The sequence below is a fragment of the Stegodyphus dumicola genome, chromosome 3, assembly GCF_044657685.1.
Source record: "Stegodyphus dumicola isolate Sdum_Otavi_A_Nest chromosome 3, ASM4465768v1".
Lineage (NCBI taxonomy): Eukaryota > Metazoa > Arthropoda > Arachnida > Araneae > Eresidae > Stegodyphus > Stegodyphus dumicola.
The window spans coordinates 238,201,312-238,219,576 of record NC_140770.1 but is presented as its reverse complement, the minus strand read 5'-3'; the positions used below and the strand labels follow the sequence as shown (position 1 = coordinate 238,219,576).

Genomic DNA, 18,265 nt, shown 5'->3' with positions numbered 1-18,265 from the left:
TAACAATATTTTCCGCTTTTTACTTCTTTCCTTAATTATCAATCAAACTGACTCTTGACGCAGCCACATTTCACGTCGTCATATGCTGGTCAAGATGTATATCATGCCACGTTTTCGATTTCCAATTAGAGCCACAGAAGAGGAATAAAATTATGCAAATGCGGTTTTTCTTTAATCCCAAGAGGTCATTAAATTTCTCAACAATTTCCTTAGCGTGCAGTAGAAGATCAAAGACACTAGATGGAACAACTGTAGGAAATAATAGGCTCCCATACACTGTTTGCCTGTTTGCTATTCCTTTTATACGGCCAGGGGCAATCCTAAGTACAAATGACGACAAATATATAAAGGGAAATCTTTTTGTTTTCAAAATTATCGATTACATCTCATCATTTACAATGAATTTTTCCTACTTTTGTTCATATTTCCTATTTTCAGAACCTAATATTAAAGGCTAAAAAATATTTAACAGTTATAGTAAGGAAGCATTTGTATCTCAAAACAACACCCATTTCTTTGCGTGGAGTCTTCCAGTAGATCTGAAACGATTTGGCTCAGTCTAAGGGTATAATTCTAGTAGCAAGATTTAAAATCAATAATTGTAATTATATTTAATTTATACTTCCGTTTTGTCCTTTTACTTATGTAGCTAACTGATATAATTTATAACACATATAATTTATACTATATGCAATGGGTGATTTTTGTGAAACTCTGAAATACTAGTGTCGTTAACCAAATATATTTCTTACGTTTTATGTTACGTAGCTTGAGAACCATTTGGTTTTACATAATACTTTTTGAAAACGTCGTATACATTGATAGGACCGTGAAACTTATCAAAAATGCAATTCATCACTTTTAAACAATGTTACTATAAAATAAAACCTATAATACATTCAAAGAAAGTACATAGTATATTTTACATGTCAAGCTGATACGTGTGAAATTATTTATGTTGCAAGCATATTCTTTTTTTTTAAATGTGTACTCAAAACGTGTAGTTCCTCTTATGTGCCAAATCATTTTATTGTTGGTCTAAAGCACTTGTTTCTGCATATGTCTAGGATATTAAAATTTAAATTACGTGATAAAATATCTATAAAAGATGCTAAAAGTTATAAATAACTTTTGATTAAACTAAGTCTTCAAAAATTATAACAACTTTTGTTTAAAGAAAGCCCTCATTCTTTTCACCAATTCAATGTTATTAGATTCATCGGTTTTCCTAAAAATCTTCAAACGTCATAGGAAGTTGTTGCGCAGGTATTATAATAATTCTCTCAATATAAAAATTTTCAGACTTTAGTAGATCAAGAAGCGAGATATTTAATTCGGTTCTAGAACACTGATCCTATACAAACAGAAGTAATTTGAGAACGACAATTAAATAAAATGTTCAAAAATAGTGCCACGTCATTCCGCCTGCAAAAGGAGCTAAAATTTCAGAAAATTATTATTATAACTTGGAATAGATTACTTCAAAACTCCTTTCAGCAGCTTGGATCTTTCAGTGATAAGTCTCCTATTCACTTAAGAAAGTAAATATGAAAAGAGGAAAGCAATTATTAATGCAAATGCTTTTGCCGTACTGCTTATGTAATATTTACTGGAATGTGAAAACTAAGATTGTTTACTTGACAATCAAATGAAAGATCTAACGATATTGGTAGCGCAAAAGGCAATTACGTGACTGAGAATATGCGAAGAATTAGAAAAAATTCCATATGCCTTTTAAAATTCTTAAAATGATTTTATTTCGATGCCTGAACACTGCTTTGTAATTCAAAGGATAATTTTGATTGCACTCGGAATGTAAAGAAAACTTTTTTTGTTAATCTTGAACGTGAAATCACCGAAATTAAAAAATTTTTCCCTCATTCTGTATGGTTTCAAATTAGAAATGAAATAATGCAACTTAGATAGAAGATGAATACATAATAGTTCAAAAGTTCGGGAAGATTTCGAAAATTTATAAGAAATAGAATGCATTTGTTAGTTATAAAATGCAGTTTTTTTTTTTTTTTTCAAACACGAATGAGGTTTTAGCTATGCAAAACATTTCTCTAATTAATATTTTGCCTCTACCAAATCCATAAATACCAAATAAACATTTATTCCTACTATACTATTCAAAACATGTCAGAAGGCCAATACCTAATGCATGTGCTTTCTCTCTTAAATAGTGGTTTAAAAATTGTACATAGCTTAAATATGGGCAGACAATTTAGCACATATACATAATTCCCTCTACTTAATACTAAAACCACTGTGCTCATGTTTTGTTACTGAAGTTACCTGTTGTAACATAGTTAATAGTAATTAATCAGTTATTATGGTTTTGGTCTTTACTGTGACTTCTTCCTTCTCTATTCTTCACCATAACGTAAATTAACCTTTAGATAAGCCTTATATTTAGAACGCAAATTAGCTGGGGGTCTTGAATCTAAGAGACAGAGAGCTTCTGGCACTGTTACAATTTCGCCCGTAAACGTAATTATCCCAGCTTCTGCATTCTCTCGCAGCCGGTACTTATCCACCGGTAGAATTAAACTGAGCAAGCTTAGTTATTTGACCGCGTATTCGTAGACCTCTAAAAGAAGCAAGGTGCTTCACACTCTTTGCTCCATCTATTTCTGCCTCTCCTGGAGAAAACATCGCTGATGTTTTTCAATTCCACCAGGTCCGTTTGGAACGCATTAAGGAACTGGTAAGAGCAGGAAGGGAGTTCTCCTGCTGTGACTGGTGGGTTGCAAAAGTATCAAAGTATTCATAGATTACTTGATGAACTATTAAATTTATCTGACTGCTATTGCATAATTTACATCACCTCGAGTAGGGGTTCCTGTCTGTAGCACAAACTATGTCTTTTTTGTAAAAATTAAGACTTAAATAAAAGTATATTAAAATCTTTTCAAGATTTTGTCATACTATATCAGAGGTAGCGATTACTCGATGATTTGTCTAGTACGGCTGTAGGATGCAATTTCAGTTTCCAGAGCAATTATAACATTACACTATACTGTACGAGTGTCTATTACTGTTTCTAATAATCTTACAGAATTTTAGTAACTACTTGCTTCATTTAAATAAGAATCAAAACTGCTTTGATCTTCTTGTAAATAACCTTGTGGGCAAACTCTTGTCATAACAAAAGCAAATAGAAAAGTTTTGATTTAAGGAATAGAACCCCATTTATTCCCAAATAATTAAAACGTAGCCATTTCGGATAACACTATTTTATCAGATAATCAATTTGATAAATCGTTTTATAAAATAATAGAAATGATTTCTTTCAGTGATGATTTCTTTTAAAGTTTTAAATCAGTAATTTTCTTGTAAACTATTCACATAGATGGCCGTTCTTCTATCAACGATGACGATTATGATTTTAAGTCTTACGGGAGCTCACCCTAACGAGATTTGCAACTTCAACCATCTTTGCACTTGCAGAAGGTCACATCATGAAGTCATCTGTAGAGGAGTTCCTTTCTCAGATTTCCCTTCTTTGTCATCCGAAACTATCTATCAGGTACTTATCTTATAATAATGCATTTCCTTTCAATTAACACCACCTGAGTATCACTGAAAATTTGTCTTTAGAATGTTTTGTGATTTTCTCCTACGAATGTTGTATTTTACGCTTCTTTTGAAATTATTAAACCGAGTCGAGCATTTGATATTTATTAGGAGATTTTGCATTAGAAAAAGAACAAAATACAATTTTTATCTAAATTACTAAATATTTTAGCTCTCCTTTAAACGGGTTAGTCAGAAATACGGTTCCATGTTAGATAGTATTGTGTCATGATGGTATTACAATTAGGAGAACTGATATAGTCAAATTTTCAGACTGAAGACGCATCAAGTTTCAAAAGTCGGATCTTCAAACTGAAGAATAGTACCATCAGATTCATTTCATTGCTCAAATTCTTCGCCGTTTTAAAATGCTCCCTCAGTTCTTACTTATGATGCTGCAACGATACTACTGAACGTTTTTGCATGAGGTTTGCCGTTTCTTGATGTTTCACTTTGAAAGCAAATATTTCCTCTATTTTTTACAATTGACGGTATCAATGCTTAGCATTAAAATCATGTGTATCTAGTATTATGGCTTCATGATCATTCTAATATGCATGCTTTAACGCTGCTGTTGTTACTCTCTGCTGCATATTTTGCTTATCTTGGCTAAAGATTTGTTCAGCCTTATGTTTGTAATGATAACATTCACATGCTGACGGTTATTTGAAACTGAAAACAGATAAAATTTCGAGTTCAATATGATATAAAGCAACATATTATATTTTCTTCTAACATGTAGCTGTACTTCTAACTCACCCTGTACATTTTTTTAACAAATACAGGTTATCCAAAAAGTATTTCACGGTTATAAAATTATATTATTCAAATGTTAAATACCTCAGCATGATAGAAACGTTGAAATGTGGTTTAATAACATAAATTTTGCACATACATAAAACTCTGACAAAGAAATTTCCAAATGCCTCCAGTAACAGAGCTCGACTAATTCACTGACCAATGAGCAGCATCGAGTTTGTTCTATAGTTCTAGAGCACTTATAATTTGGTGCAGAAGTTTTGCAAAACTTCATGAGAGTATATATATGTATATATATTGTACAATGTAACCTCGTTTTAAAACTTTCTTTAAATGGTAATGCTAATATATAGTAAATCAATTTTAATCATTTTTAGATAATATGAAATACTTTTAAGATTTAAAATTTTAAAATTATTGTACTTATTATTGAGAAAAAGAAATACACTGTAGAGCTGATATGAAGATATTTTTGTAATTCTTATAAACTACAAATAGTTATTTAATTCTAAAGGAAATAAGAAAGTAAAATATCAACTATTTTATAGTAATCAAAAACTTTAATTATGTTTTAGGTTTTATAGATTATATGGGTAACTTTTTCTTTTAAAACTGCCAATACACATCGTTTCGGCATACTACTCGCAAATTGTTAAGGTCATTCACTGGAATTAGGTGACAACAGCATGAAGTTACAGCTTCAATTAGCTCTTTTATTCCTTGCATACTTATATTTCCCTTGCATATATAAACTGATTCTATACTTCATTATTATTCAAATGTTTTCAAAGTCATTAAAATTTACTAAAATTAAAATTTTTGAATTCTTGCCAATAAAACATCATTTTACTTCTCGTACTCGAAGGCTAAATGAGTTATCATCCTGAAAAATATAAATACTATTTTGAAAATGCTAATAGCTGAAGGAGACATTTTTCTTACAATTACATTAATATATTTGGCCGCATTCGTTTTTCCTTCTATGCTGTAAAGTTGAGCTACTCCATACGCTGAGATATAAACCCATAGCACAAATGAAATAGGCGTTTTAGTTTCTTAGCATAATAGAATCCAAAGTTCTTAAAGTCAAAACAGTTAAACTCGGTACTTTCATACGGATATGTTGAAACTAGCTTTCCACTGAAAATCATTAAGTAATGAAATTGAAATAATTCCTAACATGAAACGCCCTTGCAGAAAATAGCCCTTATGATCCAAAAGTTGTAAAAATGTAAAAGGTTCTAGATTAGGGGACATAGGGAGATTCAAAAAATTAAAATTAAGACCACGTACTGGGGTGTATCTAAATAGGTGCCAGCTTTATCTGAATCGTGTGGCAATTCATCATTAACCAGTAGGATGAAAAATTATTTCCTGAGTCCGATTTTTGCATATCCTCCCTCACTTCAAAGGCAAGCTTGCTAGGAAGGCGTTTGTACTTTCTGTTGCCAGAATTATAATTTTCCTTAAAAAAGAATATAGTGAAGAATCTTCTAAAATCTGTAAAACTAAATTTTGAAGACATACGCAGAGTTTCCGTTTTACAGAGTGGCTTGGAAAAATTAGTTGGAATTTTTTATTAAATGTCCGTCTAGAAAACAGTTCTTTCTTTCATAACTTTTCAAAGAACGCACTCATTTTAAAACACTAAAAACAATAGAATCCTGTATAATTTTTATACATTATACATAATTTATTGAATTTTAACTTGAAGGTAATGTTAAAATATGATTATATGCACAGAATGTAAGTTTTCAAGTGGTATTGCAGAGCTTTTGTACCAAGTTGTAAGTTGCAGAGAGATGCGCCTTTTTTTAACGGATTTCGTTTTTCGGAAAGTTCCAAAATCATTGGTAAATGAAGATATTTCTCATCTCTAATACCTTTGACAAAAGAAGTTTCAGTAAGCATTAGAACTTAGCTCAATCTTATCGCAATGTCTCAAAATGTATATACAAAAAAGTTGGACTTATTCGCTAATTTTTAACTTTCTCATTCTCATTTCTCTGCAATTTATACTGTAGCGAGTTTCGTGCGTTCGCTTATTCGATTCATTAGCGAATCGAGGAGTTAAAAATATAACAGATCAACTGATAAGATAGCAAATACAGTTTTGATGTCTGTTGTGTAATAAATCGAACAAATATCAAAACTTTCTAAGGTAAGGTGCAAATTACAGGCATTTCTACTCTTTTTAATACTTGAAACATCTCGAGAGCTTTAGCATATTGTAAGTAATACGTTTCTAAAATTTAGGCTTTCTTCTTCGATGACCCTGTTATTTTCATTTATACACAAAAAATGTCCTTTATTTCAGAAAAAGGAACTTTCCTCATAGTTACAAATGAAAAGCAAACATTATTTTTCTTTAATTCAAATGTATTGTTGAATTTTCGTCCTTTACTTTGTAGAGACATTAGATATTTTTTTGGAAGCAGACGAGATGAAAAATTAGCAATCGCCTTCGCCGGGAATCGAACCACGGTCCTCTGGAATACCGGCTCAGAGTGCAGAACCACTACACCACGAAGGAACGCTGGGAAGGCGAGAGAAATACGTTATATACTCCCCTTTTAAAGAACGACTGGGGTTTTTAAGGGACCCAATCGCCAAATCCTGGGTAAGGAGAATCAGCATCCAACATCCTTTTAGTTCGGGCGCCACTGTAGAGACATTAGGTATATTTTTGGAAGCAGGAAAGATAAAAAATTAACAACGCCTTTGCCGGGAATCGAACCGTGGACCTCTTGAATACCGGTCCATTGTGCAGACCACCACATCACGAAGGCACGACAAGAAGGGAGAAATAATTTTAACTTGAATCATTTTGAATAAAGTTATCATTTAATCAAAAATTCAACTGAGTTTTCTTTTATTATGTATTGAATTTTATTACACTGAAAAGTAACAGTCTGTATTTCCAGGTCACTTTGATCCGTTCAGGAATGGAAGTATTGCAGAATAACGTATTCGAAGGTACTAGTGTTGCTTCATTACATTTGATGCAGAACAATATAATATCCCTTTCTCCCAGAGTTTTCAGTAGTCTGGAGAATATTCTCACAACTCTGGACTTAAGCCAAAATCAAATAAATCATTTTCCTTTGTCCGTCCTGAGTTCCTTAAATAACCTACAATGGTTGAACTTGCAAGGAAATCAACTGGATGATGTGCACAGTTTTATATGGTCTCAACTCAACAGCAGATCGACTCTCAACAGTTTGTTCCTTGGATCCAACTACATCACAAGCATACCAGAAGGTGCCTTCGTAAAATTAAATAATCTGAGATTATTGGATATTGATGGAAACATAATTCATGACGTTGGTAGTCATTCTCTGCCTCGCTCACTCCATTCCCTCTCCCTATCTAATAATATACTTAAGAAAGTGCCTCTGCATGCTCTCTACACACTGAAAAATTTGCGTTTCTTGTATCTATCTGGAAATCTTTTCCGTAGGTTGCCATGCCCCTTTCATCTGCATGCAACACATTTAGAGAAAATGGAACTCAGCAATAATATGTTAACTCATATTGAAGACTGCGTGTTCAATGGGTCTTTTACTATAAAAGAACTGCATCTTGATTTCAACTTTATGAGAAATCTTTCAGCTAGAAGTTTTAAAGGAACGCGGCTTGAGAGACTGATTTTAGCAAACAATCGTATAAGCTTCATTCATTCGGATGCTTTCGTTGGCATAGAAGAAACTCTTACAACTCTTGATCTAAGTTTCAATCTGCTGGAAATGTTTCCTTCTGCTCTCAATAACCTTAAAGTATTGTTATATTTGTCGTTAAAGAGTAACCTTCTGAAACAGCTTGGGAGAAATGATATGAGTGGTTGTAGGCGCTCTTTAGAAGTCTTAGATCTGTCAGGAAACCTGTTTCAGCACGTTCCTAAGAAGGCACTGAAATCTTTGACGAAGCTTCTACGTCTAAGCTTGCAAGATAATCAGATTCAAAAAGTGTATCGTGACGATTTTGAAGGGTGGGGTGGAACGCTTACAACTCTAAGCTTAGCCAACAACAAAATGACATACTTATCCGGTGGAACTTTCCTATATTTGACAAAACTCAAAGAACTGAAACTTTCTTTTAATAACTTAATGTACTTAGATCAAAATGTGTTTCTACCTCTTAGAAATACATTGGAAGTTCTTGACTTAAGCTCAGCATTTTCCGATTACAATCATCCTATAGATTTATTTATTCAAAATCTTGATCGTTTAGAATGGCTGCAACTGGATTATAATAATATATCGCCATTATCGTCTTCTAGTATTCATTCGCTATCAAAGTTGCGTCATTTTGATATAAGCAACAACAACCTAGAAGAAATACCTGTCGATTTATTTCAGGCGCAGACGCATACATATCTCAGTGCCGTCCATATTAGTAACAATGAGCTGAAAGCTATCAAAAGTGGAACTTTCGAGAGCATGCCACACCTATCGACTGTTGTTTTATTTGGTAATAAAATAAATACTCTGGAAAGCTTTTCGTTTTCTAACTGTACATATTTACATACTATTGTACTTTCTAAAAACAATTTAGTATCAATAGAATCTTCTGCTTTCCACAACCTGAACAGATTATCAAACATATTTCTACAGGATAATCAGCTGCAATCCTTTTCGTTTGATGCGATCACAAGCGAAACTTCGAAACTTTATTTAAACCTTTCCAGCAATGCATTGAAAGAATTAAATCATGAAAATACAACTTCCTTAAAAGCTTTAAATGTTAGGACGTTAGATCTCACTAATAATCAGATATCTGTGATACCTGACTCCTTTTTCCTCACTGTTTCTAGATGTTTATTACACTTATTTTTATCCAAAAACTATATTTCCAATCTTCCATTAGTTTCGCTGCCGACTCTGCAAGTATTGCACTTATCTCATAATAATTTTGATATTGTGGATCCGACAGTTTTTGAATGTTGCTCCAGTGTTCAAATACTGTTCTTGAATCATAATAACATATCATATATTGCTGACAGTGCATTTTTACGTATGGAACATCTCAGAATTCTGGATTTAAGTCACAACAAAATTTCCGTTCTTCCAGCAGATGTCTTTGCTCAGACTGTATTAGAAAAGTTAAATTTATCCCATAATAATTTCTTACATCCACCATCTTTAAGTTTAATACCAGTTGCCAAAACTCTTAGACATCTAGATTTATCATTAAACAGTATTGAAAATATATCTGCCCATAGCTTCCGAAGTATGAACAAACTGCAAGCCTTAAATTTGTCTTCCAACCACATATCTTCTCTTCATGAGCAGAGCTTCCACGACTTAAATCACTTAATAAAGCTAGACATATCTCATAACCCTTTGCAAAGAATTTTAAAACAAAGGCCTTTCGGTTCACTGACATTTTTAAGAAGTCTAAATCTGCGTAATACTAGTTTACTCTCTGTGTCACATTTATCTCTTCCTCAACTCAATGTTTTAAGTTTAAAAGATAATTTTCTGTACAACCTATCTCAGCAAGTATTCGAAAAATCGCGTAATGTTCGTTATTTAGACTTGTCTGGAAATTTATTACAAGATGTCCCGATGCACCTGTGGGAGAAAATTAGAAAACTAATATATTTGGATATATCCAACAACCCTATTGAAGTGCTTGGTGTTAACAGCTTTGTTGGCCTGGAGAAACTTCAGCAGTTGGATATAAGCTTGCTGCTTCTTAAAAGACTTGATCCAAGAACGCTTCATGGGCTAAAGTAAGTAAAATTATTAAAATCACATTTATTTTATTATTAACATATTTTCTTTAAAGGTACCCAGAAATATACCAGCAAGCGTCACTACAAGATATGAGTAACTAATTTATTTCTTTTTATCGGAACAATTTACTTTGAGTTGCAGTTTAATGAGTTTATAAAATTTTCTATGATTGTTCACAGTTTAAATGTCGTAAATATAACAAATTAACTTTTATACAGACCAGAGAACTCTGAACTACAGTCTACGGATAGAATTTCTCCCTCTTGTAAAATGTATATGAGCCAAGTGAAATATTAGAAAGTGGCACAATTTTAGAAATATTTAACACTAAAATAAATTCAGAACCCACCGCCTTTTCCACTTTTCCCATTTCTGTAGAAACATTCAAGTAAAAATAAATCCCCACCACTGTCGTTAATGACATCACGAGCCAAACAAGTACAATAGAGTCCCGCAAATTCCACTCCGCATGTATCTGGACATTCCGTATAAATCGACAGCTTTTTAGGAACATTTTTATGATATCTCTAGGCCGAACAGAGCAAATTTTGCATACGGTACATTTAATTATTATTCATGCGTATGTCTTTCCTGTTCTGTTCAAAGATTTGAGTGTCCTTTTTCTGTAAGTTTTCCTGTTTTCGCATTGTGCCATTAATTCTTACGTCCTTATGTCTTCACAGCTGTAAAAAAAATTACATATATGTTTATTTTTTTATTTTTCTGATTATTTACTTTGTAAAATAATGTAAATATATATATATATATATATATTTACATTTAAAAAAAAAATGTGTTGAAAAATTGCATTATATATATATATATATATATATATAATGCAATTTTTCAACACATTTTTTTTTTTTTTTTTTTTTTTTTTTTTAATTCACAAACTTCGTCACTGATTGGAATGCGCACGGGAAAAAGAAGTTTTTTTGTCCTACTACCTCGGTAAGTTTCAAAGTCGTAGACGAACGTTGGTTTCACAGAGCGACCACCACACACAGATCAATGAACAAGAGTAAATGTTTTTAATTCATATATTATTTTTCTCTAGGATCATAAATATCGCGCTCAACAGAGAGTTAAACATTAGTTCCGCAAAACGCACACCCTTATTCCGTAAAACTCGACTTTTCAGAAACTCGACAGTCTCTCAGTCCACATTATGTCGAGTTTGCGGGACTCTACTAAGGTAAAATAACATGCCGAAGAAGTATTAATTTAGAATTAAAACAACAAAAATCAGCATTATATTTGCAAATTTTCACAGGACTAGTTTGGATGCTTTTACCGAATCATCATCCTCAGTTACCGAAGCGCAAATGAATCATGTGGTTCATTTGTACTTTAAACTTTTAAACAGGAAAAAATTTTACAATAAATTTTAGAATCAAAGTATTATAATTTAAATTTTGATAATTAAAATGGTAACCAATTTTTAGTTTAGTATTTTTTTATGTGTGCATATTTAATACGAATAGCCAATAGGTTGTGCAAATGGCAATATATATAATATTTCGATCGAGAAATTGAAAAATAATCATTGTAAAATGAAGTGCTGGTACTAATGATTTAAAATTTCTGTTTAGATTATATATGTTAGTCAAAAGGTTGAGAACCGCTGAGATAGATCATTTCTTGTACCTTGTAATCTTCCTTATGACCCTCTTGGTATTGTAGAAATTAATGTATGGGTATTACCTTAAAACGTTTAGAGACCTTGGTAAAGAATATATCAAACTGATTTAAGATAAAGTTAAGTAATGAAAATTAAGATATTATATTTAGATAATTCAGTAATGATGAGTAGTTTAATTTGCTTGATCTCTGAACAGGCTATTAGCACTTTACACTTACACCAAGCGATATATGTCTGATTTTTAACATTCTTAATTCAGGCGGGCGATTTTGATGAAACACAAGTTGACCTGAATTCCGTCTCAAGTAGTGTAGAACTGGCAAAAAAATTCAAAATTCAAATCGTGCAATCAGTTCCATCTTCCTCTCTCCTTAAAGATGATACTAAATAAGAAAAACATCATCATTATTAACGTGATAAGCAAATGCGATATAACGTGATAAATACAAGTAAGAGCATGAAATATAATCTTACTTTATTTCATTGTTTAAAAAGAAAATTTTCTTAAAAGCACAAACACTTTAATACTAACTTATGTGGAATCTTACCAAGTTAAAAACTTTAGTTTCCTGTAAGGTGGCAAGCCAACACGATTTTTTATATGTGGTACTTCGTTAAAATGTAGTCAAAATCAAGAACCTTTTAATAGAGTAAAATTTGAAATAGAGTGGAAGGTAGCAAAACTTTTGAGTTCTAAACAATGTACTATAAACTATTTTATAATTAGTGCAATAAATAATATAGTACGCAGTATATATATGTATAAAACTATAATTTTTATAATTTTTCTCTAAAAGTTTTTTTAGGTCTTGGCAAGACACATGCTACTTGTCGTCTTACTTATTATTTTTTCCTTTTTGATTTAAATATAATTTACGGTTTCTTTACAAAGTTTTAATTCTTTAAGCTCGCAGGTCCAACCCATAATTTCTTGTATATTTTGACTAATAGCATATCGCTATTTATTTATTTTTTCTCTACATAGGAATTGCCTTTCCATTTTTTACACCTTAATGTGTCAATATATGCGGACGCGTCGGGAAATTGAAACAGAGAATTGAGACTAAGGTTTTTGACATAGTTTATTTACTTCATTAAAAAATTTGTCGCGCAAAATTTCAATTGTCTGTTTCGGCGAAACGCGTAATGGAGTTAGCTTGGTTCGAGATTCATTTAAAAAAATTTCCCTTGACAAGCCAAAATGAACTTCGAATTGGGGTAATTAACCATTTACCGCTTCTTAATTTTAATATTTTTATAGTTTACCTTGATCAATTGATTAGTATTTTACTGTGTTTTAAAATCTACTTTATGCGTTTAGCATATAGCTTACTATCTTTATTTTACCTCGTTCAATTGATTTGTTTTTTTACTGTGTTAAAAATTACTTAATTTGTTTAGCATGTACGTTTTTTTTATTAATTTAACTTGTAAATATTCAAATATTGTTTTTTTTCCTTTCTCTTTCACACATTTCATAGCAACTAAATATGCTTATGTTGAAGTTTTTACGGAGCCACAGTTTTTGGTAACTTTTTGGCAAGCGTACTAAAATTTATCTTCTAATTTCCTTAATTTTGCAGCACAATTCGCAAAATTTTGACCAAAATTGGTCTTTTTTCGTTTGTTCTTACAACTTAACTTTTAATTATATATAAAACTATATATATATATATGTAATAATAAAATTCCATAGTCAAGAATACACTTAAAATTCTAATTGTATGTTCTTTTCATTTGTAATGGCGACGTTCTCTTATTTGAAAGTACGTGGAATTAAATCTACAGCCCCGTAGTCAAGTTGTTTTTCTCGCCTTCTCTACACGTACAGTTATAGAATGTTCTGGAAATATTTAAAGCGAACTGGATTGGCTGACGAGGCTGACGTCATTTTTTGGAAGCTCCGCCTTTCCAGAGGCTATAAAAAGACTCACAAAAAGAATATCGGGGGCTTTTTCTTAAATGTCACGATGCAGTAAACTTCATACAAAAAGTTATTAGTAGTTCTTTTTTATTTACTCTGGATATCTGATTTTGTAACTGCTATTTCTCCTGAATAATAATAAATGGATCCTGTTTTTTAAACTTATCGTCTGATAATAATAAGTACTAAAGCTGGTACATCACATATATATATGAGAATATGTTACTTCAAAAATAATGGCATATGCGTTTTCGAGACAGTAATCGAATCTGGAGAAATAACGGAATAAGAAGAAAATGTATTAGTCGTTTTATGAATAAGTAGAATTATTTGTATACCTTTTAAAAAATTTTAAGAACATAACCTCCGATTCATAAAAGGTTTCAAAAGATAGCGTAATCTTTGTTTAAAAAAAAGCTATGGCAGCTATTTTCGACTTTTGTTTTAATACAATCGCAGGATGACACCCGTATTAATCACATTTTGTATTTTAACAAAGAATAAAAAGTGTATCCGTCAAATGTTATGTACATTTTAAAAGAATTATTTGTTCTTAGCCAATGATAATGTTGTTTCCGATGACACATGATACATATCGCAATCAACATCTCATGAATTTTAATTGAATCAATATAGAATAGAATCTGATTCTACTTTTTGTCATTCTTTTTCAATATATTTATGCATTATAGAAAATGAAACAACATCAGAAACACTTCGGTCTAAGTATATTATTTTCAAAGGAATAAAGATGGAATTAACTAGCGATATTTCACAAAATTGTTATTTCATTTCCTTTGAAAAAACGAATATATGAATATATACATTCTTCATTTCTTCTGTTTGTTAAATAAAAGGGAAAGTTGCATTTATTTTCCCTGTTGAAACTGCTCGCCCTCCATGAATGGAGCAGAGCCGGATGTATATTAATTATTCTTTTAAAAGCTGATAGCACTAAAACAAAGAAACAAAAAACTACAATAATATAGGAAAAATTAGAATCTAATAATACTTTTTTATCTCAAGCGAAGCTTACATTAAAATGAAACTAAAATTTCGAAATTGAATATTTAATTTTGTGCGCATTTTTGTTTTATCGCACATACTTTTTAAAGCAGTATATTTTATCCATTACTTTGCCTGCACTGATGTTTCTATCCTTAAACATTTCTCTCAATTTCATTAGATGAAGGTCATGTCCTTTACGCGATAGAGTGTTTAGGCTCAGATAGAATGAAATTATTTTGAATACCTGTTACAGGTTCTATTAGCAAACCCTATCCCTTAAGAAACAGACCAAAACCCTTGAAATATGTTTGGAGTATACAGTCTTAATACATTTCATGTAAAATATACTCTTCTAACATAAATATTTTGAGAATTTTGAGTTAATAATAATGAAATCAGAAAAAATCAGATTAATAATTTTATATCATAAAAGCCGCAGAAAAATAAATCCAAATCATAAGGACATTAGAATCATCAATGCAGGTACACAATAGTCAAAATTTATTAATCTAAAATCTCTGAGTCTTCTTATTATTGCAAATATTCTGATACGCAGGTTTTTCTAATAGCAGTTCAGTTAGCTGTATATATATTATATTCATGCTATCCTGGTTAGCAACTGAATTACTTAAAAAATTGAAAAGAATATAAATGCTTATCACCGTATAATCAAATACAGATTAAATACAGAATTAGGTTTTCATTATTGGCTAAAGCAACATATGCCAATGCGTAGACTAGTTACATTCCCTTAAAGTTTACATTTAAATGCATAAAATTTGTGGCATATAAAAGGGGTGGGCCATCTAACTTTTGAAATTTTAATCGGCTATTGAAAAAACTAATAAATATTTTTTCTCAAAATTATGATCGGATTAGAAAAATTTGACATTTTCATTTAAGAATGAAACACAACATCATTCAAATGACTGCTACGACTGGCTTGATAATACCCCATGCGATCAACCCAATTTTTCAGTACATTTTGGATTGTTTGGACTCCAATCGCATGAATGGTAACTTCGATTTCGTGTTTCAAGGCATCAATCGTCTTTGGATGGTTAGCGTAATCCTTATCCTTAAGGGTTCCCCACAAAAAAAAAATCTAATGGGGTCAAAGTGGTTTTTGGTCCGGCGGCATTATTGGGCCATTTTCTTAGAAAATGAGCATGGAGCTGCCGTTACCGTTAATAGCGAACGTTACCGTGCCATGCTAAACGAAGTTTTGTTTCAAAACATTGAAGACATGGGTGGCATTTGGTTTCAAAAGGACGGGGCCACTTGCCACACAGCCAACGTAACCATCTTTAGTGCACTGTTTTTGGAAACCGAATATCAGCCGAAATGCTGATGTCAATTGGCCGCCTCGGAGCTGCGATTTGACCTCACTGGATATTTTCTGTGGGGAACCCTTAAGGATAAATGTTACGTTAACTCACTCAAAGACGACTGGTGCTTGAAACATGAAATCGAAGTTTCCATTCATATGACTGGATCCCAAACAATCGAAAATATACTGAAAAATTGGGTTGATCGGATGAGGTACTGTCAAGGTCAAGCCAGCCGTGGTAGTCATTTGAATGATGTTGTGTTTCACTCTTAAATGAAAATGTCCAATCTTTCTAATAAACTCATAATTTTGAAAAATATTCATTTTTTTAATAGCCGATTCAAATTCCAAAAGTTAGACTTCCCCACCCTTAAAAACAAAAAAATTACGAAAATTAACCTTTGTCTCAGAACCCATCAAGAAAAGTAACTGAATTATTGCTTAACATGGTAAAACTAAAATATTATTATCTTAATTGTAATCACCCACTTTATAAAGTAAATTAGATCATTTTCACTGCAGTAATTGCTCACGATATAATTGTGGAGCAAATCTATTTCACAGCTGCAGTTAATGAATTTGTTGAAAAAAAAGTCAAATTGCTTATTTTAAACAAAACAACAAAAGCGGTTATCATTGCTTTTTTATTTTACATTTATATGATTTTAAGCCTTCTGATAAGCAGCGAATAGAAAACATTAAGAAAGAAAAGAATATTATTTTTCAATACGATTAGTAAATTATTTAACCTTTAGCTATAAAAAATACGAACTCGGGCTGGAAGAGGCTACCGATTCGCTTAGTGTTAGTGATAGGTTTTATAAAAATTGTCAACAAAATTAATTACACAGGACTTAAAAAGTATTGTAATTATAAAAACTTTTGTAGAAGTTAGCGGATTTCCCCGTTGTTACAGAAACTCATACAAATGGTTCAAATGCAAAAATTTTGAATTCAAATTCTTTTTGTGAGACATAGCTTTAAATCATTGTTAAAATGAATATATTGTAGAGACATTAGATATTTTTGGAAGCAGGAAAGATGAAATATATGCAACGCCTTCGCCGGGAATCGAAACACGGACCTCTGGAATACGCGCCCAGCGTGCATACCACCACACCACGAAGGCATGCTAAGAAAGCGGGAGAAATATCTTATAACATGTCTATCTTAAAAACCCGCCAAACAGGTATAATGGTTAGCGTCGCTGGCTGCCGTGCCGAATGGCCCGGATTCGAATCCTAGAAAAGGCATGGATGTTTGTAAATGTATATTGTCCGTGCGGCATGAGAAAACTCTAAATATGCGACAGCCAGAAGTCCTCTCGAGAGACTGGTGGTTGGAGAAGAGGGATGAGAGACCCTCGAACCCGTACCCTCGGAGTGTTCTCCATCAAAACTCGGGGCGGAACTGAGCTAAATCACCCCGTCACCTGTAAGGTGCTGTTGCTAACGACAGGCGTAATCTTGCGCTCCTTGCCACGAGGAATTTCTTGGGCTGATGCTAAGGTCAGACAAGTGAACATAAGTAACAACAACAACAATATATCTAAATGAAATGTAGTGTATATATGTAATTTAGTAATATGAAATAAAGTGTATATATGTAATGTAGTCTATGTTGTAATATGAAATGTAGTGTATATAGTAATATGAAATGTAGTGTATTTAGTAATATGAAATGTAATGCATGTAGTAGTATGAAATGTAGCGTATATGTGAAATGTAGTGATAGTTTGAAATCAATGTATTGTTTGAATAAAATGTATGCATTATATAACTCTAGAAAACACAGCACTATATGATTTAAAATAAACTGGAAAACAAATATAATAATTATCTTGAAAATAGTAACTACACATGACAGAAGTCATGTATGTTCAGTTGTTAATAATATGTAAAATTCAAAAATGCTCTTCTTTGTTACTTTCTATAAAGTTTCAACAGGTGTAGTAATCACACAAAATCGCATTAAAACATTTGTCATATTTGGGTAAAAATTCTTTATAGAGTAATTCATTGTAATTTGAAATCGATGCTCTACCCCTTGTTAAAATTTTTCATGGTAACTATATATTGAATATGTTTATAAGTTAAAGAAAATGTAATATTTTAATATAAACAATAATTTTTAAAAGAACAGACCTGTAAAGTAAATATAAAAAATATGTAGGCAAGAAACTGCATTTGGCTTAAGCATATCGAAACACTAAATAAAGTTACATAACAAGGCAAAGAATTCACAGTAAATTTATATAGCATAATGAAATTAAAAATTATAAATAG

The 18,265-nt window shown here is 31.6% G+C and overlaps 1 protein-coding gene across 1 annotated transcript in view; it reads left to right on the top strand.

Moving 5' to 3' along the window:
• Window positions 1-18,265, top strand: part of LOC118194205 (uncharacterized) — an 85,389-nt gene that overhangs the window by 47,324 nt on the left and 19,800 nt on the right. The window contains exons 3-4 of the mRNA XM_035365421.2: window positions 3,356-3,532; window positions 7,263-10,072. Of these exons, the coding sequence (XP_035221312.2) occupies window positions 3,356-3,532; window positions 7,263-10,072 (2,987 nt within the window). The remainder of the gene's footprint in view (window positions 1-3,355; window positions 3,533-7,262; window positions 10,073-18,265) is intronic.